Below are 26,175 nucleotides of genomic sequence, written 5' to 3' on the forward strand. Positions count from 1 at the left end.
CGTGTGAACCCTCTGATAGTGGGGGAGAAGGAGGAAAGGTAGTTCCGAGCAAAGTTGCGACCTGGACGTTGCTCTCAAGAGGTTGATCTGGTGTTGGTAGAGCTAAATTTTGATTGGAAGAGAATAGACTGAATCCAAGCAGGTCAATTAGTCAAAAAGTGACCATAGTCTGATCCAGCATAGAAGAGATGAAGATAATATGAGAGCTAACATTTCCTTGTGCTTATTGCGAGCGGGACACTGGATTAAACATGTTACACACTTTATTGTCTTTATCTCCGTGAGGTAGGTGCTAGCCTCATCCATATACACAGATGGAGACATTGAGGTCCAGAATATTAGGGATCACACAGGCAGTAAATGGCATAGCCAGGGCTTGCACTCTTGACCTCCACACTAATCCTGGGAAGTGGTGGGAGGGCCAACAGGACTTGTGAAGTCCAAAATCAGAGCCAGCACTGGCGGAAATGCACTGAAGAGAACAAGCGTGCTTTGGGACCAGTCAAGATGCTTGCTCTTCATGGCTCAGCGGGTAGGAAGGGAAACATGCAGGCTGAATAGAAAGAAAAGCTGTCGGGGAGAGGGGCAGCAGGGTGACACAGCACACCTGCGGAGGGCGTGACCATTCCAGGTGGAATGTCGAAGCTGGGTAGCTGGATGAGAGGCAGGGCATCCTCTTCCACTCCCCTACCTCCAAGTTGATTCAGAAGAACTGCAGAAACTCAAGAAGAATCTGCCAGAGCCACCTGCCTCAGGAGACTCCCAGAGGACCCTCATGCGGCATCCGAATCTTCACTGCACAGCCGTGCCTGTGGGATGTGGGGTTGGGGAGAAGACTTAGGGGGAGTGTGCAGGCCAAGAGCTTCAGCTGAAGCCCAGAGGTGGGCACAGGTGCAAGTCTACCCCTCTTTTCATGGCCCAGCTGGGTGGGACCTGGTGTGTGTTGTCACAGGCACTGTTGGTGCCCATCCTCGTCCTCGGCCACTCACTTTCTGAGTATGCTAACCCCACGACGTCCATTTGTGCAAGGGCTTTGGTGGGGCCGACTGGAAATGCTATGAGTCTGGGACCCGCAAGTAGCCCTGGACAGACAATAGACGGGAGCTGGTGGATAAATGCCCCTCCTCCCCTGCCCTGCCTGGGATCATCAGCTGTGGATGTTCTCCATGACCTGCCAGTTCCCCAGTAAGATGAAGCTCCAGCCTCCTTCTCCCCAGCGGTCGCTGGCTCTCCCACAGACCCTCGGGGCTGCCTTCCTTCTCTGCCTCACGCCCCATAGTGGGCTTCCTGGGACCACCTTCCAAACGAAGTCCCTGCCCTGGCCTCCTTGTCTGAGGGTTGGCTTCCGGGGGAGTCAGCCTGAGACAGCTGTCTTGGCTCCCATAGCTCTTCTGGTGTGGGTCCTCAGGAGGAAGTGACTCTCAAGACACTGACTACAGAACATACTGCATATCCAGGTTCCTGGGACAGGGCAGCTTCTCTGCTGTAAGATCAGGATTCTTGTTAAGCTTCAAACCCCTATCTGGAGTCTCTACTATATAAGGGGGGCTGGCTCAAGAGAGAAAGAGGAAGGATGGTATAAAAACAAAGCTCCCACTTTGTTTATGCTGAAGTCTCAAGTCATGATAAGCAGCAGGTCTTGTTCTGCAGTTTTCCCAGGTACAAAATTGTCAGAAAACTATTGACAAAGAGACAAAACCATTGAACACCAACATGGAGTCTGTCCTGATAAATTAGAGCAATTGGTTGGCTATTTTATCCAGATCGATTTGCTGAATATTTGCTAAGACCAGTTCTTTAAGTTATGACATATGATCATTCCAAATAGTAGTACCTCATTATTTACTTAGCTTTTGTACTTATGTTTTTCAGAGGAAAAAAATACTCCTGTAAATCGTAGATATAGTCAACACATAACTGTGTTATGCAGATCTGTGACTGCTGCAACGTCAGCCCAGAAGAATAAATAAATAAAGCGTATTTACTGTAAAAATAAATATATAAAAAGGAAATACATGAAGTGGGGGACAGGTGGATCGAGTAATAAACAAATAAGATGAAGAGGAGCATACAGCAGGCTGCATGTATCTAATCTCCACATGTAAACATTTGGTATCTAAGCAATGTGCATAAGCTCTCTATTGCAGGGCAGGGATGAGCTAAAACACAAAATTATGTCTCCCCTACCACCATTTGGCGCCACCATAAAATCAAATTGGAAACTGTCTACTTCAAAGCTCATTCCCCAAACATCTTTCTATCTTGCCCAGGCTCAAGACATTAACCAAACTGGTTGCAAATCAACCAGGATTGTTGATGTCCTGATTCTGTATATCCTGAAGTCTTCGTGGGTTTTGCATAATAATAATGGTAGGTGACATCTATGGAGGCTGTGCCTCAGAAGCAGCTCCATTTCAGTACATGTCATTTAATTTGGACCCCAGGAAGTTCCAGGAGAGGAGCAGGGAAGTGAGTCAGGGCAGGAAGAGCAGCTAATAAAGGCGTGTTACCAAGTGGGGCACTGGGACAGGCAGGGAGGGCTTATTCCTTTGGGGGTTCTTTGGGGGGCAGGCTAGAACATGCGTTTCCATTAGCCCAGCTGAAGCAAGAGGGAACAGGCATTTATCCACCACCAATCCCCTGTCTGTCTGAGGCCTTCTACTGGGGGATGCTGATTTCCTGGCACTTCTTGCCTGTCTAGTATTCAGGTAGAATAGGATACGGGGGTCCAGAAAACGCCCAGAGTTGCAGGGCTGGAGCTTGAAAGTTGGGTGGGCATGCACAGGTAGCAAGAACTAAGAGGGGGGACAGGTAGGGTATGGTCTACTAAGTGCCAGACACTCTGCCAAGAGCTTCATCCACCTGTTTTCAGGTGTTCCTCAAGGCAGCCTGATGAGGTGGGTGCTGTGTTTATCTCCAGTGACAGATGAGGAAACTGAGGCTCAGGAAGGCAAAACAGCGTTCCCATGGCTACACGCTAAAGTGGAAAATTCAGGACTACAACTCATGGGTTTCACTGCAAGGGCATATGCTCTAAACCGTCATGCTTTATATCCAGCTCAGGTCCTAGGGTATCAACCCACCAGCAAGCCGTGGGGCCTGTGGGGCTGAATGATTAGACCCGGGCCTTCTGAATTAAGTCTCATGACCAAGGGGATGAGGCAGTGATTTAAATCACTGATGTATGGAAACATAATTTACTCTCTTTGTGCTAATCCTCTCTGGACACCAGTTTTAGCTTTGTGTTGACACTGACAAATTAAGGACATGTTCAGCACTTTTCCAAGAGTAAACAGCAAATTCCACAAGCTATTCTAATGATTTTTCTCTTCCAGAATAAAATCCCTTAACTAAACACGTCTGCCCTAAAAGTGAGTTGTTGCTGGGACCTTTCTGACCAGATCATGTAGGTTCCCTGAAATTTTAAACCCCCCTGGTTTAAATGTACTCCTATTTTATTTTTAATGCCATGGTAAATGAATTTGTTTTCTTAATTTCTTTTGAAGATAGTTTGTTTTTAGTGTACAGAAATGCTACCGATTTTTGTATGTTGATTTTGTACCCTGCACCTTTATACTGAATTTGTTCATCAGTTTTAACAGTCTTTTGGCAGCGTTTTTAAGGGTTTCCACATACAAGATCATGTCATTAGTAGACACTTTCACTTCCCCTTTCCTATTTTATAGTTAATAATAAAATGTTTTTCAAAATTGCTAAAATAGATTTTAAATGTTTTCATCACAAGTAAATAAGAATGTGAGGTGATAAATATATTAATTAGCCTGATCTGCTTATTCTACAACGTAATTGCAACATCACATTATACCCCCAAAATATATATGATTATTGTTTTTCAGTAAAAAACAAAAACAAACAAACAAAACAACAACAACAACAACAAAAAAAACACTGCAGGAGCAGCCTCTCCTGGAGCCCTGGGCACGGCGGGAATACCAGTTGCAGAGAGGCCTCCTGCACCACCCCGTCCTGTTGCTCACAAGGAGGGCAGCTGCATCTGAAAGGATTGGGCTCTGGCCCTGTGAAAGGAGGTGCTTTGTGGTGGGGTTGGCAAGCACAGCTGAGCTGCCTTTGGTGGCGTTTGCGGGGGAAGAGACGGTGAAGATCGAAAACCGAAACACTGACTGAGCACCTACCATGCGTTCCCACTTTACTGATGTGGATATTGAGGTCAGGAGAAGTTCTGGGACTTGTTCCAAAGCAGGAAGCTGGTTGGTCATATACATGTTTTTCTGACTTTTAACTTGGGTGTCCTTCCTCCTTACCAGAACATCTCATCCTGCCCTCGTTTTGGTAAGCCCACTGGCCTGGCAGTGCCTTCTATACATCCTGCTTATTTGGATGGCTAAAGCCAGGCCAGCCCTTGAGAGGACTGAGTAAAGCAGCAGCGTCTCTTTGCTAACAACCTTTTCTCCAGCCACCTCTGCTTCTTGATTTCAAGTTGATGACATAAACGAGGAAGGGAAGATGCTGAATTAGAATTCATCGCTAGGCCTTCTAGGGTGATTCCTAGCCACATGTGGCTATCTACACTTACGTTAATTTAAAAAAAAAAAAGTTAGCTCCTCATTCACACTAGCCACATTTCAAGTGCTCAACAGCTCCTACGGCCAGTGGCTACCATGTTAGACAGCACAAATCTAGACTATTGGACAGCTGGGGAAGGTCTGATAGACAGTGATGGAAAAGTTGAGTCTTAGGGCCAAAAAAGTGAAAAGACATCCTTGAAAGACCAAAAAAAAAAAAAAAAATACCCCTGGGAGTGAGGTGGAAAGTGAGCTTAAATATACAAAATGCTGGAAGAGATGGCGGCTGGGGATGGGGCCTTCTGCACCTCCTGCTGAGACCCTGGTCTTCTGTCCCCTAAGAACTGGCTACTGCATCATTATTCTCTGGCTCTGAACAAAAGCAATCTGGGCCCGGGAAAGTGCATCCAGGGAAATCATTCTTTCAGCTATTAAAATTAAACAGCAGAAATAACTGGAAGGCCTTCAGACCCCAGGAAACGACATCCATTTGGTGAGGCTCCTTCCAGAAAGAAGAGCTTCCTGCCCCTCTCCTCCCCCAGGCCTGAAAGACGAGCAGTTGGCTGGGAGGAAGAGGCCCCTTTCCACTTGGAACCTGGACTCTCCCAGGAGGTGTCCCAGCCTCAGGCTCCTTCAAGAACACATCCACATCAGTCTCCACTCTTGCTGAGGAGGGGAGGGTGGAGTTGTAGAGCTGAGACTCCTCTCCCTCCAGGCCTCCTAAGGAAACCTGTGTGATTCAGTCACACTGACTGGTTAAGACCTGAACCAGGGGGAGTCAACCCATAGGGGACGGTCACCCCATGGCCAGGCAGGAAAAGTATGAGCTGGGCCAATAATTAGAGACTTCTGGGGACTATAAATTAGGAAACTGACCAGTGCAGGGAGGTACTGAAGAAGTAGGGCAGGTGCACAAAAGATGACACCAGCTAGAGCCAGGGCCAGAGTGGAGGCAGAGACACACTTCTTCTGAGAGAACAGGGATTGTGTGGGAAGGGAGGGAGGCAAGGAGGGAAGGAGGGAAGGAGAGCATGGTCCAGGTCACCGAGGTACTCTGCTGGGCTAGGAATACCACTAAATCCAGAAATAGACAATGGACCTGAAAACCACAAAGCCAGAGGGAGGAGAAGATGTGACTAGCCTCCCTCCTTCCCCAGTACTCCAATCACTTTCATCACTTCTGTACCAAAGGCCACTCTCCAATGCTAATCAGCTTCCTCTGCAGTTTTGGGGAGCAAGGAGGTCACCACGGGATCATGAGACAGAAAGCACGTTCTTAAGTTTAAAAGCTGATCTAGGACTAAGAGAGAATTTGGATGTAAGTTCATAAGTGAGATTCCCCAATTCCCAGACCAGATAAAACTCCCTGGGTCCAGGGGCGGAAGAAAGAAGTGTGGACAGGTGTTGAGGTGGGGGACAGGGGAGACCACCAATCTTGAGATCATGCCCTGGACACCCTCACCATGGGGACACCAAAAGGAGTGATGTTAACGGTCCTCTTCCTCATTGTTGGAGAATCTCCACTTGTAGGGAGCGCCAGCTTGAGGGCTCAGCTCAGCACAAGAATCCTGCTTGGATTCTTGGATTCCGGAATGACCCGCGCTGTAGAGAGCCTATCTCCTTTAATACACACGAGCCCCTAATGGGCACTGGACATAGGAGTGTGAAGATGGAGATGTGCACAAGGGAGTCCCTACCACTAAACAGAAGAAGCCTAAGGCAGATGACCAGGGACCTCCCACGTGGCCAGAACATCCCTTTTGCTGCTCTGAGCAGCCTGAGGAGGTCCAGATGGCAGCAACCCCAACAGCTCAGTGGAGGGAAACGTCCCTTCTGCCTGAATTCCCAAGTTTCCTATGGGACATCTCGGGGCATGCCTAGGATTTAGAAACTGAAGATGCACATCAAAAATATTCTCCTTGATATGTCTTTCCCCAGCACATCTATGACAGGTCTGGGTTGCTGGACTAATTAGCAGCCCTCCTACCAAACAGACTCACTTAACAAGAGCTTGCCTTGGTATGGGATACAGAATCATTTTCAAATGTGTGACACCTTCTACTCTCATACACACAGGCATATAGAAATATCTGCCTGCCAGAAGAGAAGAATGACATTAAAAATCGGAAAGCAAGGCTCAAAGCTTAGGAAGAAGACTTCTGAAAGCTGGCAGGGCATGCAGAGAGTATTTATTCCTGCTGTGGAGTTTGATCTCTTAAAAGATAGACAGCCACCCACACCAACTTCAAGAAAGAATTCCAAATATTGATTATTTAAAACCTCTTACTGGAAGGGAAATGTGTAGCTTGGCTTATCATCTCTAAGATTCAGCTATTTGTGTCATGGGGATAATGAGCAAAATTTCACAAGATCTTGATAAATCACAAACAAACTACAATTCTAGAAAATTATTCACAGCCTTCTTCCTTTATTTGGGGCAGGCTCGATGAATCTATAGGGTGCAAATTTCCTCACAGACAGGAAATCCTGCTTTTAGTGTTTCAATGTTATAAGAGATCAGATATAAAGCGAGTTCTAAGACAAGTGTTTTCTTGGGGTTATCTTTTGTTGAAAAAGTTGTCAAGATCATGAATTTCCCCACTACATGACAAACAGCCAGAAGGAACAGAAACCTTTTTAAAAAGTGCACTCTCAGGCTCAGGATTTTTGAAATACACAGAACATGAAAGATCCAAGGGAACATTCAGAAAGTTGAACGATTCAGCTGTTCGATTCTACAAAGCACACACAAAACAGGGAAGTATCTACGAGGAAAAAAAAAAAAAGAATGCAAGCTTTGTCATTCAAGGTTTAAAAGAGTGTATCAAGGGGTCAGAACCATCTGTGTCCCCAGAGCTCTACCCAAACTGAGGCTGAAGGCTGCAAGCCTCAGGAGCAAAGCAAACTCGTGGGACCCAAGTGAAAAGGGGCAGGTTGAGTGTAGGTGCCAATGCTGAGTGTGATCAGGTTTCGGATCAAACTCGAGCAGCAAGGACTAGGCCCTCTGCTCCGGATCCATGACTAAGAGCAGTGAACCCCAGCAAAAGGCAGCCCTATGGCTTTCTCTCAGGGGAAGCCTGGGGTGGCAGGACACCCCGCGGGGACTCTCCAGCAGAAGGCCATCACTCCCCTGCCTGGATAAGGCAGTCCCAGCTCGTCAGGAGCCTAGAAACAGTCTCCTGGGGATGTTCTGTCCTCCACATTCCCTCCTGGATATTCCCCAGGGCCCCTGGGACTCTGGGATCACCTGCCCAAACGGCCCTGAGCCTTTTTCTATGTCCTGCCTGGGTCTTTATCAACTGACTGTAGGGCAGATGACTCTGGGTCACTTCTGGTGAAGCCTGAGCTAATGCAGCACTAACCCTAGGCAAGGAGGGACGGTGAGGTCAAGAATCTCCCACCACTCCAACGCAGCAGCTAAATCACGTGTGGTGCCTCCCATGTGAGATCCCGCTGGTCTCTCCAAGCTACATTCGCTCACTCTCCACCACCCACACCCTTGGTTTGTGCTCTCTCTAGACTCCCTGACTCTCACCTCTCTGTGTCTCTGACCATGAGGTTTCCCATTCCTGTGTGGAGTCCCTTTTCTCCATGCTCCTTTGGAATCTGCCTGCCCACTCTTCAAGAACAGCACCACCCGACCTTGCTGACACTGAGGTGCCTCCTCTAAGCTCCCACAGCACAGCAGGCTGTATAGACCCTCGTTAGCATTTAGTGCATGGCAGGTGCCGATCATAAGTGGTTCTCTTCACAAGACAGCAGGTTCCTTCAGAGCGAGGCCATGTCCTGAGCATCTAGAAGGACTCAGCCCAGCACTACTCTGCAGGGGCTCAAGAAATGCTTTCTAGATGGCCAAGTGCAGGAAGTCTGTATTTCGCTTCTTGCAGCTTTGACCCGTGCATTCATTTGTTTCCTGCTGGCCAATCAAATGTCAGATGTTACTCTTCCAGCAGTCCTCACATCCAGTGATGTTTGTTTAACAGTTTCTGAGTATCCTAAATGTGCCGCACAACATGGAAGGTAAAGGGGATAGAAGGAATAATTTACTCTTGCCCTGAACAAAAAGTGACTGTGCAACTCCAGGCATTCAATGACTGGACACAGTACGAAGGGGCTTCTTTCTTGGGGCTTACATTCTGGTGGTGGGGGCTTATGTTCTAGTGGATAGGATAACAAGATTTGGTCTTGGGCCTTGGGGATGGCACCAGCAGGTCCACCCTAACATTTGTCTCTGCCCTGCTGCTCTGCCCACTTGGCATCACACTGGACTATAGTCATGTATGTTGTGTGTTGAAACTTGCCCCACTTGGGTCTCTTCCCTCCAAGAGGTGGAGCCAGGGAGGAGACGTGCACAGGCCTTGGCAGCAGGCTCACGGCTATTTGGGTGGAGAATTCTGGGCTTCTGTGTGCTTGGAACATAATCTTGAAGGGGTGGGCACTACTCTTGGTCCATGAACTCCTTGCCCTGTGGATTCTAAAGTGTAGAGCCCAGGACAGGGGCTAACAGTGGCACTGGATTCCAGTGATTACAAAGTGCTAACCTGTAGGCTCATGCCCACTCTTAGGGAAGTGTTTAAGGAGGATAGTATGCATTTGTGCCCAAGTTGCCTTTATGCCAGCCTGGAAATGTACTACCACAGACAGCAGAAACCTTCCTGGGTATCCTGGGCTCATGAAGAGCAAGAAAAATGAACCTCGTCCACCTCCAGTTGATGACTCAGTGAGTCCAGAGGGGAGATGGAGGTGGGGAGAAAGGGCCATGCAGCTGCAGGCGACAACATCTCTTCGGGAGGCTGAAAGCACGCAGTGTTTGGGTCCAGAGTGGAAATCTCATATCTCAGATGTCAAAGCATCAGGATGCTAATGTCTGCCAGAGATTTCCGGATCCAACTCAGTGCCTGGGGCTCCTCAGCCTTGTGACAGGGTAGCCTCCTTGGTGCCGAAGGTGACATCCATATTAATGGCTCAGTGCATGCAACTTCCCTGAAAGGCAGGGAGGGCTGGGCGGTTGCAAAGGCTCTCCTTACTCATTTGGTACTTTTAGAGAATGTCCTTGTAGAAAAGAGACTTTTCATGCTCCCTTTTTGGGGAGTGGGAGACCAGTTGAAGAGTTGATTGATTTTACCCAGAAAAGGAGTCAAGATGGAGGTGGCCTGTGAGTCTTAAGAGGTCAAGTGTCCTCCCGGAAGTGACATATAGAGTAAGGCCGGCAGAAGTGGGCTTCAAGCCCATGTCTTCTCTGACTCCAGAGCCCAGGTTGTGCCTGCTGACCTGCTCCAGCTGTGGGTTGAAAGCAAGGTCTCTAACCCCTCCGTTGAATCACAGTGGGCTGTGACTGTAACGGTGGAAATTACACCGTGGGACTTCAAGGTTCAGTCACCCTCCCTTTCTGAGCTCTCTGGACTGCCTGAGGCTGCCATACTGTAGAGGTCACTGTAGGTGTTCTTCTCAATAGCCACAGCTGAGCCAGTCCCTCAGCCATCCCACTCCACATACCAGGCATGGGAGAGAGAAATCCTTTAGGACCAGTGGCCCAGCCACGGCTATGGGAGTCGGTCCATCTGAGGCCCTGGATTCCGTGGAGCAGCATTCCCACCCTGCTCCTTCTGAGCACTCACCACAAACAACCCAAAGCAAAATGACACAGTGACGGGGCATGCCACTATACGTGGGGAGTTCACTCCACAGCAGTAAATAACTAGAATGGAATTCAGGGGAGAGGAAATTCTGGGGGAGAGGGAACGCCGCAGAGATGGGGGAGCAGTAATGTACCTAGTCCAGAACGTGGCTCAGAGATTTCTTGTTGGACAGCTGTCCACTCCTTAGACATTGTCACATGCATGCCTTCCCCCAAACCCTCCAAATGGGGACAAGGGGACCACAGACTTTAGAGCCACTGGCTCTGTGGCAGAAGATGCTAGGGCAGTGGTGGACAGTAAGAGGCCAGATGGGAAGAGAACAAGCTTTTCTTGTTCGCCTTCTGTGTCAGACATGGTGCCAGTTGACATTACATAGAATCCACTCAGTGGGCAAATGTTCTGTCCCTACCACGTGCCAAGAAGGGGTCTGGGAATGAAGTCGTGTACAAAACCAAGTCCCTGTTCTCAGGGGCTTACGTGTGAGTGAGGGTGAAAAGTTGAAAAGCAAATAACTATGCAATGGCAGGTAGCATGGAGGAAAACAAAGCAGGGTAAGAGGAAATACGGCGGCATTTCAGAAAGGCTGGTTAGGAAAGGGCTCCCCCAAGAGGGTGGTGTTTGAGCAGAGAGTAGGGTTAAGTCATGGAGACTGGGGCTGTTTCACTTTAGAGCTCGCACTCTGGGCACTAACATGAAGGGAAAGTGCATAACAGATGGCTCCATCTTCGAAAGCTGCAGTCTTTCGTCTCCATTTGGTGATGGCCCCCTATAGGGCTCGGAGGACCCCCACCAGGCGTGTGAACAGGAGGGCAGAGAGACTCCACTGGGGGCCTCAGGTGCCTCACCCCACACCCCTAGGCCTGGCCTGTGGACCCTCCGGGCAGAGGCACAGAGGGGTACTTACACAGAGCACATGGAGGACCACCGCGCCTTGTCTTCTATCCTCGTTGGTGAAGATGTCATTGGGGAATTCATGCAGGGCTAAAGAACAGAGAAAGAAAATCGTCTCAGCACAGGTGACCACATTTTCAGTGCTGTAGGTCTGGGACAGCATTACCAGCCCCTTTTTAGAGTCTTGGTTTTAACATGGGGTCCATGAACTTGGATGAGAAAAAAACCCTACATCTTTAGGTTCACAAAACCAACCAGAATTGAGTGTTTCCTTCAGATAAGAACATGGGCAACCAACCACAGTGTGTTAGCAGAACCTGGGACTCGGCCCCACAGATATTTTCATAACACATCATACCATCATACTTGTGCAGCTCTCACCCACTGCTTCAATCTTATGGTGGTTGTTAGGTCACCACCTGCAACTTAAAAGTGTTAATGAGGAAGCACGTAAACTACCATGTTGAAAATTTGTTTTCTAATATTTTGACAGCTTCATTTCCACACAGTCAGTCTCCATGTGTAACCTTATGTACTTTGCTGCATGCACGCATTGAAAACTGCTTTTCTGAGCAGGGGCTGTAGGCTTCATTGGATCATCAAAGGAGTCTGTGGCTCAGACAGATTTGAGGCCCCTGCTCTAAGTGGGTCTTCATTTTGCTCCTTTTCCACTTTGCCTGACCTGGCTTAGCGTGTGGGCCCCGTGTGCTATTAGAACAACCCCCTCCCTGCTCCCTCCCACTGCTCCCCTTTCTAAGTTGACCTCCATTTGTGGCTGGACTGGAATGCCAACCACAGGGATGTTCATGCCTTCTCAATGTTCCGAAACCTCTCTGCCATGAGATGAAAACCGGAGTCCGTGAACTGACCAAGAAGGTCCTCCACCACTAACCGGGCCTCCTGTCCCTTCCTCTCATAAAATCCAATCAACCTTCTGGGCTAGGTTCTCACATCTCCTCTCCTTTATGAAGCCTCCTGTGGTCCCTCAGATAGGAATCCATGGCTCCTTTGCTGGAGGATGTGCCCATCAGGCACGGTAGGAGCAGCACACAGTACCCCCACCCACAGCCCCACATGGGCAGACATCACTGGCTGTTGAAAGAAGTCTTTTCCTCTGAGCTTGATGAGGTCTCCAAGTCTTTCTCTAGTGAGTTCTTAGAGAAACCACCACCATTTGATGGGGAGGATGTGCTAGATGATAGTTGTTTGCCTCTTGTCTTATTTTGGATTCCCCTAAAAGCAGACCCTCCGACAAGGATGTGGAGGTATGTGGTTTATCTGGGAGGTGACTCCAGGATGCACTGTGCATGAGAGAGGCAATGCAGCCAGGAAGGGGAGAAGAGACAAAGACAGTGGTGCTAAGGAGTGAGTGGATGACCTCTGAGACACCCAGGCCCAATTCTGCTGGCGACCCCTGGCTTGCCCAGAGGATTTGTGCAAGACACAAGCCATCGGTCACTGCTCGAAAAGGCTCTGCTCTCTGCATCCAAGGCAGCATTGCTTAAGGGATTGTGCAGGTCTTGGGTTGGAGCCACATGAGGTGTTTGGGCCAAAGGATACATTTAGTATATAAAGCAAGGCTCACCTTCCAATGTACAGCAAGTGGGGGAGAGTTAAAAATACTACATTATATACTTGAAACTTGCAAAGAGGGTGGATCTAAATCTTGTCACCACACACACACACAAACACACACACACACATAAATGGTAACTATGTAGAGGTAATGGATATGTTAATGAACTGAAATGCGGTTAACATTTCACAATGCATCTGCATATCAAAATCTCGAGTTGTATACCTTAAGCATATACAATTTTTATATGTCAATAATATCTCAATAAAGTTGTTTTTTGTTTTTAAAAAGCAAGATCCACCTGTATGTCCAGCTCATCACACTCTCTAGTTTTGTATGGTCCTTTAAACAAAGGAGACAAGAAAAGACAGGAATGTCAAGATTATGCAAGGATTTTTCTAAGTGGAAGTTGCCCTAAACAGGCTGCACGGAGCCCCTCTGACCAATGAATAAATAAACTGGGAGAAGCCTCGAGGAGTTTCCCTTGGGGACCAAAATGAAGCTACGATCTGGAAATTAATGTGGGGGCAGAGGGATGACAACAGTGAGCATTTATTGAGCACCTGCTCCTGGCAAGCCCTGTACCTTGCACTTTGCCCCTGTGATCCCATCTTATCCTCACAAACAGGTGATTATTTCAATTCTGTAGGTGAGGAACCGAAGGGGAAGACAGATGGGACAACATGCTTGGGTTCCATGGCTGGAAAGTGGGAATAGGGCTGCACACCCGGCAAACCCAGGGCTGGGGACGCCCCTCACACATGCCACCCCCCTCCTGCATGGATCTGCAATTTCATTCTGCCCTCTGACCTCTTCCTTCCGTGATCTCCTCCCAAAGGATTTGATCTGATCTACATTCAGCTGCCACACGCCTGGAGGGGAAGCAATGGGCTTTTTTTTTTCTTTGCATTTTTTCAGTGTAGCTGCCACAGGGCGTTTTGGCACTCCCCAGTCCTAGGGTTCAAAGGTCACCTCTCCTATTGTTCTCCTAGTCCCAGAGCTGGAAGCTATAGATGGGATGCTGAGTTAATTTATCAATCACAACAGCCATCACCCACGGGAAACAAGGGCAGTGCCAAGCAGAAGAATCACACGTGGAAACCGCTTGAGGTCCCCAATCATCAATGAGGGGTAGAGGGGGTACAGGTATGTGGCATCCAGTTACCTCTTTACTTCCTGCCTCACAAGCTTCCTCCGTGATCAATAACAAGGGACGGAGGAAGCATAGGAAGGAAGTGAAAGGCACCCCATGAGCATCATCTGCATCTGCACTGGGTTCTCTCAACCCAGCTCCGTTCTCCTGCCTCACTGCCACCCCATGCATGAGGCCACCAAGGGCCAGGGAGCGCACCTATTCCACCAAGAGCACCACGTCAGTAAGTGACAGGCTTGGGTTCTGAATCCAGGCATTCCGATTTTCAGTTCTCTGTAATATGAACATCAATTGGCTGAATGAAGCAACATGGATACACAGATCCCACTGGGCCTGGCTCTCTGGTGGAGGTGGTTTCTTGTCAGGGGTCTCCACGCCAGCCCACATGGTGGCCCCAGCTGGGCCCCTGGGGAAGACACACTGGAGGCTTAGCCCTGGATGGGGCAGGACCCAAAGGGCCCTGTGCTGGCTCAGGGCAGTCCACCTAGAAGCTGCCCAAAGTTCTGGCTGGGCAGGGGTGAGCCAAGGAGAAACCACAGGAGCTTCTTCAGGGTCCTCCTTCCTTGGAGGCTCAGCAACCCTCTCTTCCCTCCCTTCAGGGAGTGGGCAGCTTACCAGTGACCTGATCTTGGTCTGCTCTCCAGGGCCTGCTCTCTGATCCATGCCCAGTTGGGAGCTCCTCTATCAAAAGTGCGCCCCCCGTCAGCAGTCACAGCTGGCCATGAGGAAGTGTGTGAAAATTCTCCATGGGGCAATGAGAGCCTCCAGTCTGGCACACCCAGTGGCAGAGCCTGTGAATGGAGCGGCCGGCACTGTGGGCCTCCTCACTGAGTTGAATGTGGGTGGAAGGGTGGGGAAGGCAGAGGACAGTCAGTCTAAGGGTATTGAATCACCGTTCTTCAAGAATAATAAAAAGTCTTATTTGGTGGCCAATAGCAATGTGGAAAGAATGACTAGGTTAAATACTCACCTAACAAACTTCACCTGACATCCAACCACTCTGACTACTTTTTCATTACAGCTCCTCTCAGGAAACACGTATCAGGAAAATCACGAAATTAGAAAAATGGTTTCAAAGGACTCATTCACAACTTACAAAGAATACTACATGTATTTTATTTTCCCTTTTATACATGCATTATCGTTTGAAAAAAAAGTCACAAGGAGAGATTTCATCTAAAAATTGAGCTAAGCCCTCTTCTCCTGCCCTGCAAGAAGTGAGTCTTCCCTCATAGGTTTCAAATGCCCATGCCTTAGACTGGGGCCCTCAAGAGCAGACCCTGAGAGAAAGATTTGAATGACAGCAGTTGGTTTGGGAGGTGATCCCAGGAAGCATCGGGAGCAGGGTGGAGAGATGAGGCAGGGAGGGGAAGGGGCTGGCAGAGTGGCCTCAAGCTTGCTGGGAGACAGAGGGAAGCAGGTCTCAGAGTTGTCTACTGCCGGGTCAGCAGTAGGGTGGGGGGCTCCGTCCACTGATGCCTGCCTGTCACTGTTTAGGGCTGTCCCAAAGGCACTAACCCTTCAATACTTCTGCTGAGCCCTGCACTGGCCAAGCCAAGCATGCTTCCAGGGCTAGAGAAGGCCCTAGAAAGAGTCACAGGTGATATATCAAGAAACCATCCACATGTCTGGGTGTAGGAATGCCTGTGTCTGCCCTAGCCTGATACAACAGAATACCATAGACTTGGGGGCTTAACCAACATTTATCTCTCACAGCTCTGGAGGCTAGAAGTCTGAGATAAAGGTGCCAGCATGGTTGGGTTCTGGTGAGGGCTGTCTTCCGGCTGGCAGAGGCCACCTTCTTCTTGCAGTGCACTATCTACATGTCATAGTACGAATAAGCTCTGGTCTCTTCCTTCTCTTATTTGGACACTAATCCCAACATCGGGGTCCCACTCTTATACTTTTATCTGACCCTAATGAACTCCCAAAGGTCCCATCTCCAAATACCATCATTTTGGGGGTTAGGGCTTCAACATATGAATCTGGGAAGTGGAAACAAACACTCAGTCCACAGCATCTCCTAAGCCTCCTTTGCATAAGAAGTGAAGAGGAGATGCAAGGTATCTTATGTCCAGGAAAGGACAGACCATAACTTATATACACATAATTAGCTTCAGCACACAGCAGTGGGGCATGGGGTGGAGGTGGCAGAAGGGAGTCCCTCTGCACAAGCATAAAATCAGGATAAACTGTTATTAAGACTTGCATTCTGAATCTAGCAATGGTAGGACCCCAACGTTAAGACTTAGGGTTGTAACATGTTCTTATATTACATAACCAATTCCACCATGTTAGAAGCTTCTTTGACTAATTTGCAAAGGGCATTCATTGCCAGATGACCCTGTAGAACAGAATGTAAATCAGGAAGAATCCTAGTCTAGAGACCCACTGGCAAAGCAGCTTCGTTTAGGGAGGCCATAAGACTTCTCATTGATCTCTGTCAGCTCCTATGTGTGTGTTACGTACACAGCCTACTATTAACATCGCTGTTTCACTCAGTGTTGCCTTGCTGTGGTTCTGAAGTAATTTGGTGTTGCAGTGTTTAGTCTTCCTAAGGAAGGGATCAGCCTGGAGTCAAGAAAAGTGTCCTCAATTGGGAATCTGGAAATCTGAGGCTCAATGCCAACCTGCCCAAAGTGTGGCTTTGGTCACCTGTCATTTCATCTCTCTGGGCCTCAATTTGCCTTTTGACCAACTGAAAAATGGCCTCTGAGGATCCTCCTTCCCATTCCCTCTGGTCCAAACACAGCACACTGCAGTGCACACAGCAGATGCCTGATAAGTCTCAGTGGGGTTCAAGAAAAGAGCCACAACAGCAGCTGTGCTTGCCTCCTGGAGACTGCAACAGCCCTCCAGTTGGTGACCCACTCCAGTGCCTTGTAGGTGTGGGTAGGGCATGCGCTTTTCTGAATAGCTGCAGCTTTCCAAGAAAAGTATGCAGACAGTGTGGTGCACTGGACTGGAAGGCTCTGCCAAGGGCTTCTTGGCCTCAGTTGCTTCACTTCTAGAACAAGAGGTAAGACAATGTGGGGCCTCTAGTGCCTCCCACAGCTGATGGCTGGTGCTGATGCCACCCTCTCCAGGTGTGTGTCCTTGTGCCAAATCCAAAAGTCCTCAGCGCGTTTTTTAAAGATTGAGCTAGGATGCTTGTTGAATTTGGGAACTAACATTTTCCTTGGGTGATCAGTTAGATTTTGCATAAGATCCCACAGTGGGGAATCAGGCTCAGGTCCAGATCTTCTTCTGTGCCACACGGGGCCTCATTTCCTTCATTTGTAGATGGGTGTGTTGATGTCATCCCTGCAGGGTTGTTATGAAGAGTGTAGATAGTGAATGTGAAATACCTACCGCCGTGCTTCTTGGGGTCACATATCATTATTCTAAATTATAACAACGACATGCTGGCCTGGTGTGGGTAGAGGGCACATTCATCTCTGGCCTTGATGTTGAAATCCACATGTTGCCAGTTCCTTCCTTCCTTGCATTGGCATCTGTTTCTCTGGATGGTGGTTAGTCCATGACAGCTGCATAAATGCATGTGCCTCTAGGCAGGTGCTTCCGGTACTCAGCCTGTTGGGGCCACGTGGCCCACGTGGCCTGTTAAGAGCAGCTACCTATGCAGGGAGAACAGAGCAGCCTCATCCAGCTGAGAGTCATTCCCCAAATACCTTCAAGGTCCTCAAAGTCTCTTTCTGCTCCTCTCTTTCATCCCCCAATTTTCCTTTCAGTGCATCTGGCCAGCCCTGGGGGCCTGCAGAAACAAGCAGTGCTGTTCCCATGGAAACCACAGGGACCTGAGTGGAGTGGATTCCCCTTACCAAGGCAACAGCAATCAGCTTCCCTGCTTCTCCCTCCTGGCTGCTTTCATGAGGCCCGAGTTTGATGAGTCTAAATGGAGGTTTGCAGAGGCAGAGAGTCTTTTCTCCTTTGCTTGAAAAAAATGCAGCAGGAACATTCATGACATCTTTAGACATACTCATCACATGTTGATCAAATGGAGCAGCCCAAAATGAAGATCAACACATCCTAAAAAGCCTGGCTCCCTTAACATGTCTGAGCAAAAGGAACGTGGGCTGCTGCAGCCATCAGAATACCAGTCTGCCATCCCAGTGACCTTCTCTTGACAAAACACCCAATGCAGCTTGATGGATTAGTCTGTCAGGAATTGCACCAAAAAATGGCGGTCTGGATGCTACCCAGCTTCCCCCTGCAGTGATGAGTGGCTTCAAGCTTCTGTTTCAGATGCTTTCATCTGTCTTAGTAAAGCCTGTTGCTCCCATTTTTCCTGGGGCATTGTAAAAACTTTGTTTTCCGGGTGCGGTACCTCCTCTGCCTCTCACAAAACCTTCCCTGCCTTTCTTTCTGTGGCCCCATCACATTGTCTCAGTGCTCATCAAATTATTTCCAACCACACTGTAGGCATTTGCTTGTCCATGTGTACCATGGACTCAGTGGCACCATGAGCTCAGTTCCCTGAGGACAGGAGCCCTGTCGTTTCTCTCTCTGTCATCAGCACCCACCAGGCTGGGATACATGAAAGAGGACAACAAATACCAAGTGTGACTGAATGCAGAGGGCCTTTCTCTCAGGAGGTGGTTTTGTATAAACACAAGACAGACTTATTGGCTGAGAAATGGCGTTGGGAGGGATAGCTCAGTCAAACTCCCAACTACTAGATCCCAACTCTGGTGGCAATGAGGGCTGTTCACACATACCCCATTTCTCATTGTTCCAGAGACCTAGGAGGAGGACTGCTACATCCCTTTCAAAGTTAGGTTAAGGCCATGCAGCTTGCTTTGATTAGTGAAATGTGAGCAAAATGATGTGGACTGCATGTGGCTTTCAAACCAGTGCCTGGCTCACCATTTTGCATTTTCTTGTCTCAGCATTTCTTGAAAAATACATCAAGATGCAATGTGCATCTCCCATCAGCCTGGATCCCTGAGTGACTGATACCAGAATCCCCAACCCCCCCGATACATGCATTTTGTACATGTAGCATGAGTAAAAATAACATTGTTGTATTTGGTAGCCACTGATCTTTGGGGGCTGTTTGTTACCCAGCATATCCTAACTCCTTGTGAGAAATGCATATGGTCCTTGCTCCTTGGCATCCCTACAGCCTTTTGCATGTCAGGTCTTGCCTTGCAGCAATTTTTGGTTGTTTTCTCTCTTCTCCAATAGACTGGGGGAGGGAGGTTAAGGTTGTAGGATATTTATTCTTCTCTGCAGCCCTGGTATCTAACAAAATGTCTGGCACACAAATCACTTAAGTGTTGGTTGAGGCAATTAACACATCTGTCATAACTAAAAGGCCACTGAACAAAATTATCCACAAAAGAATCTGTGTGAAAGTACATAAATGCATAACTTTATTTTCTAAATATTTAGTCTTTGGAAATGTTTTGGAGACATTCAATGCATGCTTACATTCAACGAGGTCAAGCAAACCTCAGGCAGGCATGGGAGAAGGCATCTGGCAACAGGAGGTGCTGGGTGTTCCAGGGACCCAGTCTGTTCTAAGATCATCTTTTGAATTTTTGTCTGGTTCTAAAGACCATATCTTAATAACACTGGAAAATTTATTAAATCAATACTGTGCCAAAACACCACTACTTTCAGCCCTTACCATCCGCTGGATACCATACTCAACACTAGTTAAAGGTACACAGCCCTTATCACTGGGGAGTTAACAGTTGAGGTTAGCTTGGGAGCAGGGGGACTCTCTTTGAAATCATCCTAATACCTTAAGTACTCTGAATTTAAGAATGGAAATAACCTGTATCAAGTATTACAAATATATTTATTACTTTTATTGCTTCTATATGATAGGAAGCACTATCCCAATTTACAGAATGTACAGATAGGTAAGCTGAGGCCCAAAGAGGGCAAGTAACCAGCCCAAGTTTCAGACATTAGCGGAAGAGCTGAGATCAAACTAGGGTCCAACTTTCTAATATGTTAATTCCACTGTCCTAGAAAGAACAAACTACCCCGTTTTTTCTTAGGTTTTAAGGGCATAAGTCCTTCCCTTCAAAAACCAGAAACGTTCAGATTCAAATGGATTGATGTGTGAATGAAAACAAGGTCATGAGAAGCATCTCTGTGAAGGAAGATGCAACCACAAGTCATGGAAACAGATGGCCTAGAGGGATCATCAAACTGTCAATCAAAATGGTATTGCCAATCAAATTTGCTAAGAAAAGCTGGATCAGCCAAATGCTTATGTGGTAACATTTGCTTACCACAGGCAACCAGCATTTTGCAAAAGCCTGAAGGCCTGGATTTGAATCCCTCCTTTACCACTCATAAGTTCTGTGGCTTTGGGAAAATTCTTTAACCTCTTTGAGTCTTAATTGTTAATGTGCAAAATGGGAGAATGAAAACAAGACTCATTTATGTGGTTATTATGAGGATTGATGGTGATGATGCTTATGAAATGTGCAATATCTAAAATTGGGCAAGTACCTATCAAATGATAGCTCTGTTTGTTTCTAATTTATTAAATAATGGAGAGGGAGAAATATGGATAGGGGTGTTTCCCAAGACATCAATACCAGGCCCACAGTCCTGGGGCCCTACTTCTTTTGTACTAAGCACCTGCATCTCTTTACCCGAAGGCTTTCTCCAGAGCTGAGAAAGGATCTCCTGCCCAGGCACTGCAGGCTGGATATGCTGGAGAATTAATACCACTCTTTCTCTCAGGAGAAGCTGTCAACCAAAGTCTGATGAAAGGCGGGTGTATAAATACCCCAGCTCCCTCACTACCTGAATGAGATAACGTTGAGGTGTGTTCTACACTGTTAAGAGTTCCCAGCAAAATTAAGCTCTGGTTGCTCACAGTGGTAACATGCCTTTGATTGGTTGTCTATCTGTCATTGTCTCGCTGTCCCACTTCCCAACTCCCATACTTGGGATTATCTCAGAAACAAACAACTTGTACTTGTGTCTGTTTCTGGGACTACTTCTGGAAAACCCACATTTAGAAAAGGAGAGTTAGGAATTTTGCACTTTTCCCTCTCTCTATTTCAACAAAGATTTGTTTTTCCAGAAAAGAACTTAAACACATTTGGATGAATTTTTCCCTAAATGATGGCAATAGTCTGTATGGACAATTTGTGGTGGAGTTGCAATCTAGATAGCATTATGGAACTGCTCACTCCTGAATGCAGGTTGGGGAACTGCCTTTGCTCCTTGTTCATGATGCTGAAGTTGATCCAACATCATGAGAAGCCCCTTGGTTCCCACTTAAGAGCTCTTTTTCTCATGTCCATATTGGCAGAAGATTTTAAACAATCAGCCCACAAACTTTTCTCCTGGAAGAGAACAGACATTCTTTTGGAACTAAAGAACTCCAATCATTAGACTATTGGCCTAGCAGAGCACTGAAATGTAATTTGAAAAACTAGAAACATATTTCTTTATCAATAATAAAAAACCATGGCATCAGTGCTGCTCATGTCTTTCAGCCAGGAGCTACTGTAGAAAATACAGCAATCTCATGAATAATGTAGTTTTCTCAGGCCACAAACATGGCAGCAGATAGGAGGTCTGTTTGCAAGGGCAAGAGCCTACAGCATGCATTTGTTGCTCACATGTGATTATCAAGGCTGTGTCACTAATGAATTCTCATTAAAGAAAGTGAAATATTTACGGTAAATTCCCTGTGGTGTTCAGAACTTGATGCTCTTCTTGGACTCCTTTGTTTCTCAAAGTGTCCCTTGGTGCCAACGTCAGAGACAGAATGTTTGAATGGATGACCTAGGGTCTGACCCAAGTGATGCATCTCTCATGTTCTTATGTCTGCTGTTGATCCAGACGAACAGGCTGATGCACACAGGAACCCACTAAGCAGTTCCTCCAGAGGACCCATGGAAGTTACAAGGAATGCCCATTCTTGTTCAATGCCCTCAGAAAGGATGAGATTGCATGAAAAACATTTCTAGAAAAAAATGCACTTGAAGTAGTGCTTTCGGAATGTAGTAATTCCCTACAGGAATCTACATGGAAAGTTTTTAATCTTTAAGCATTTATTTTATAGAAGGTGAAGTGTGCATGCTAAATGGCTGGAAGTTTCAAAATCAGTGACATTTTTTAATGTTAACTCGTCAAATTTCAGAGCTGGAAATAACCTTTATGGTTCTGTTGGTTTATAGATGGGAGGATAATAACAGAATTTCACGAAAAGCACAAAAGTTTCCCTCTGCTTCCCCTCTTAAAAACTGCTCTTTTTCTTTCCTCCTGGTGTTGTTATTCCACGACTGCCAAGTTTAAGGATAGAAGATTGGTCTCATTCATGTTCATTGCTTGACTGCTAATGATTGACTGATAGGCTGAGTCTTGGATGGGGCTCAGTGTGCCAGAGCATCTCCATCTATTAGCAATGTCTACGATGGTTAGGGGAATGGGAACAGGGACACATGTGCTCCTTATCTCCCTATACTGAAGCTTTGCTAACCAGGTCCTAAAACGAAAGAATAACTGGCACTCCTCGGTCCTGGTAATAGGGATTCCTGACATCATTTTGTTTGATCTGCACCTATTTTAGAACATAATCCATTTAAAAGGGGGAGAATTACTACTAATCCATCTGCTTGAATGTATTTGGTATCTTCAGGGAATTTATTGAGACATCTTTAATCTTTAGCTCGAATTCTAGTTTATGATAATGAAATAAATATCTAAGAATATGCGTAGCCGTTGTAGGAAGACGCAAATATGCAGACAAAATATGGATTAGCTCAGCTGGAAAAAATACAAGCTGTGTTTACTGCTCAGTTTTGGTCTCGGCCACCTCTGGCCCCTCCTTAAGGGGAAAATATAGATGTTAACTGCAGGAAATCATTTTTCCTTTTATGTTACCATATATTCAATATTTTTTGACCACTTACCTATAATTTTAGGTCAAAGCACTAAAGAATCTGCAAATTACACCTGAAACTCTTTTAAGGATAGATTTGAACTCGATAATTTTTTGTTAGATCGCTAAGTTTGTGCATCCAAAGTTTAGATTCCAAATATCAAGGCTCCATCTCTTGGACAACATCTGCCTCTGAATATGAACAGAAATTAAGAAAAGAGCATAATTAATTCAAACCAAAAAAGTAATTCAGTTGTTCACTTTTCTCCATTTCCTTGAACTGTCACAGGGCTCTGGTAATGGCACATTATAGCTCTGAATGAAACATACTAAGTGCCTTTTGCTTCAACAATGCGCTTTGGTGTCCAGCTAGGATTTTGGGTTACAGATCAAGAACAGGAACTGATGACATGAGAGGTATCTTAGGAAGGGCACTGTGCTGCCTTGTAGATAGCAGAAGAAGACCCGTCAGAGTTTAGAGCAAGCAAGATCAAAGCAAGAGAATTTAGAATCTACTTGATGTGTATCTAGTATTTTTTTCTTTTTTCTGAGACAGGGTATCACTCTGTTGCCAAGGCTGGAGAGCAGCACCTCTATCATGGCTCACTGCAGCCTCCAACTCCTGGGCTTAAGCAATCCTCCCACCTTAGCCTCCCAACAGGTATGCATTAACATGCCCAGCTATTTTTCTTTTTCTTTTTGGTAGAGACAGGGTCTTGCTATGTCATGTAAGTTGGTCTCAAACTCCTAGCCTCAAGCTATCCTCCCACCTCGGCCTCCCAAAGTGCTGAGATTACAAGCATAAGCCACTGCACCCGGCCTATAAACATATTTTTATTATATATTTGACTTCATGGATGATGGCTGAGGAGATTCTGGATTCTGTCATCTTCCTCTGAAAAGTGTTGAGTTTTGTTCTAATAGGAAGTTGAATTATTGGAGGATTGTAATTACTAGCCACAAAACCAGAGGTGGTTTTAGGTTTTAAGCTTTGATTGAATTACTGGCGGGTTATCATCTGTGGTAATTTTAGGCCTGTTTTAAGTGTGCCCTTCGTCCCGAGATGTGGTCCGTATAGGCTTTCAATGGGACATCTGAACTGTTTATCAAGCCCCTTTAACTTTAGAGGCTTGCACTTCTCAGTTTGTCTCCCCAGTGCCAGGCAGCAGCTGACATACCTGCTTTAAGCCTTTCAGCTGTTGTTTTCCCTGGGCCGCGTGGAGTCATCTCCAAGCATGTGAGGGTCAGCGGTCAGTCATGGACCTGAGGGAAATTTATATGTCTACTATAGGGCTCTCCCTCTTTGACTCCTTTCTTTCTGAGATTTTCCCCAATTTTCAGCTGCTCTGGGATCCAAGCTCTAGTCTCTGATGCCTCAACTGAATAAGACTGCTGCTTTCTGCCTGAGTTCTATCTCTCATATGCTGCACACCTGGGGGAGGTTTCAGAGGAGAAAAGCTAACTGCTACAGCCCTTTGTCAGTGCAGTTTTCTTCTGAGGTTCATATCCCCTCCAGTCTCTACTTGCTTTCTTCACTTTCCTCTGGAATATATTCTACATCATAAGCGGCTGCAAATCAAATTCACATTAAAGATTCCCCAAACTCGCCCTTAGCCACATTAAGTCCTCCATGGAACTTATGCTGCCTGGAGTCACGGTGTGGCCTGGTGGTAAATAACAGCCTAGGGAAAGTAAAGGTCGTTGGGATGGGCTGACAAGCTAGGATGGAAGGCCTGGGAGGTGACCTAATTGCATGCCAACTTACATGGATAAACCCAAAATCAGACAGAAAGAGCAATCAGAACAGTAGGAGATTACAGCAAGAGACGCTGCAGCCTTCCAAAGCTCTCAACTATAAATATTTCAAGGCCAAGTCATCCCAAACAAGCATCTGTGGCGGTTCTAATGTCTCTGACAGGTGATGCCGCAAGGCTCAGAGGCAAGAACGTGTGTTCGAGGCAAAATGATATTGGAAACCAGTTACAGCCAAGAAGGTGAAATTGTGTTCTACTTTCCTTTAGAATCTATGGGATCTCTTAGATGTTTCCTGTAAGTGTCAGATTTTGATGTCCCATGTGAAGTTGCCAAATTGAAATTCATGGCAGCAGCAAGGTAGGTGTTTAATAAATGCTTTTCAAGCATAGAGAAACTTGTGAAGCTTTATGAAGAGGAAAGAAAAGTGGGCAGAAAATAAAACTTTTGACCAAGTCTGGCCATTACATAAAGTACCTGAGTATCAACATTTACTTTCTCTATGGAAGAAAGTGAAAATTTGGCTTAGTTGTTGAGTTAGCTAAGACCAAAATGATAAATACTATAATTTATGTTCCAAGCAAGGAGGAAAAGTGGACATGAAGTAGGAGGAAAAGGTTTCACTTTGTTTTTAGGTTAGAATGCCATCATATCACCCATCGTAAGTCAATTACTCCTTGTTCCCCCTCGGAACCTACGAGTTTGTCTCATCGGCACAAAGATTGTCATCTTTGTCTTTCCATGTACTTATATATGATTGCAGGGTTGGTTGGAGTTGAAAACAGATGAAAAGAGATCCATAAAATACAATTATTACAAGACAAAATAATGCAAGAGGTAGTGGTAGCAACATCCACTCTGTGATGTAATAACCTTGGTCATGATGTCACAGAGGCCTCATGCAAACGTATACATTTACAGTCGTGAGCTAGGACAAATTTCAGGCCCACCTGAGTCAAAGGCTGATCAAAGATACTAATACCCACTCTCCAACCTTCCCAGCTGAGGAGTGGTTTACCAGGTACTTGAAGAAGCTGCGTTGCACCTCACCGGGCTGTTTGAGTTCTTGTAATGATGTTTGAGTTCATGTAGTGGGTGGGGTAAAATAACTTAGCAGAATTTTCAAGGATGGAAACGAATTTAATATCATTACTTCCTTTGATCTTTTCTCCTGTATTATATAACTTTGAATTTCAGGGCATTTCATATAGATTTATGGAGGAAAAGTTATTAAAATAAATTCTTTTAGAAAACGACCCTTTCAATGTTTGAGACAATTTTTTATCCAAATAATATTGTATTCGATGAGAGACTCCAATATTTAACTTTTCTTGCCTAGCTCACATAAATATGATCAGACTGTCAATCCTAACTCATAAAATCTCTGATCTCCTAGGTAACGCTAAGATGAGGAGAGAAGCAAAAGAGCTGCTTTTGAATCTGAAGATGGAAGCGGCAAATCCCATGGGGATCCTGAATGAGGAGAGGAGGCCCGGCCTAATAGCTTCCAAAGGGGCGACTGAGTATCCACAGCTGGGAGACTGGTGAGAGCGGCATTTCCTTCCACCGAGTCTATGACACAGAAGCAAATCGAGTGACTTATTCTCAACAATTTCAGGTAAATGGTTCTTTCCAAGGATACAGGTTCCTTTGAGAAAGATTCAAAGACCAAAGTGACTCTGATCCCACTTGCATCATGTAATGAGCTCTTCAGGGACACAGGTGTTCACCACACATTTCCCCGTCAATATAACTCA

The 26,175-nt window shown here is 46.4% G+C and overlaps 1 protein-coding gene across 4 annotated transcripts in view; it reads right to left on the minus strand.

Moving 5' to 3' along the window:
• Nucleotides 1-26,175, minus strand: part of SLC24A3 (solute carrier family 24 member 3) — a 503,791-nt gene that overhangs the window by 196,410 nt on the left and 281,206 nt on the right. For all 4 annotated transcript variants that reach the window (XM_065522715.1, XM_005568241.5, XM_015457749.4 and 1 more), the window contains exon 3: nt 11,088-11,164. In XM_065522715.1, coding sequence (XP_065378787.1) covers nt 11,088-11,164 — 77 coding nt within the window. The remainder of the gene's footprint in view (nt 1-11,087; nt 11,165-26,175) is intronic.

The sequence above is a fragment of the Macaca fascicularis genome, chromosome 10, assembly GCF_037993035.2.
Source record: "Macaca fascicularis isolate 582-1 chromosome 10, T2T-MFA8v1.1".
Taxonomy (NCBI): Eukaryota; Metazoa; Chordata; class Mammalia; order Primates; family Cercopithecidae; genus Macaca; species Macaca fascicularis.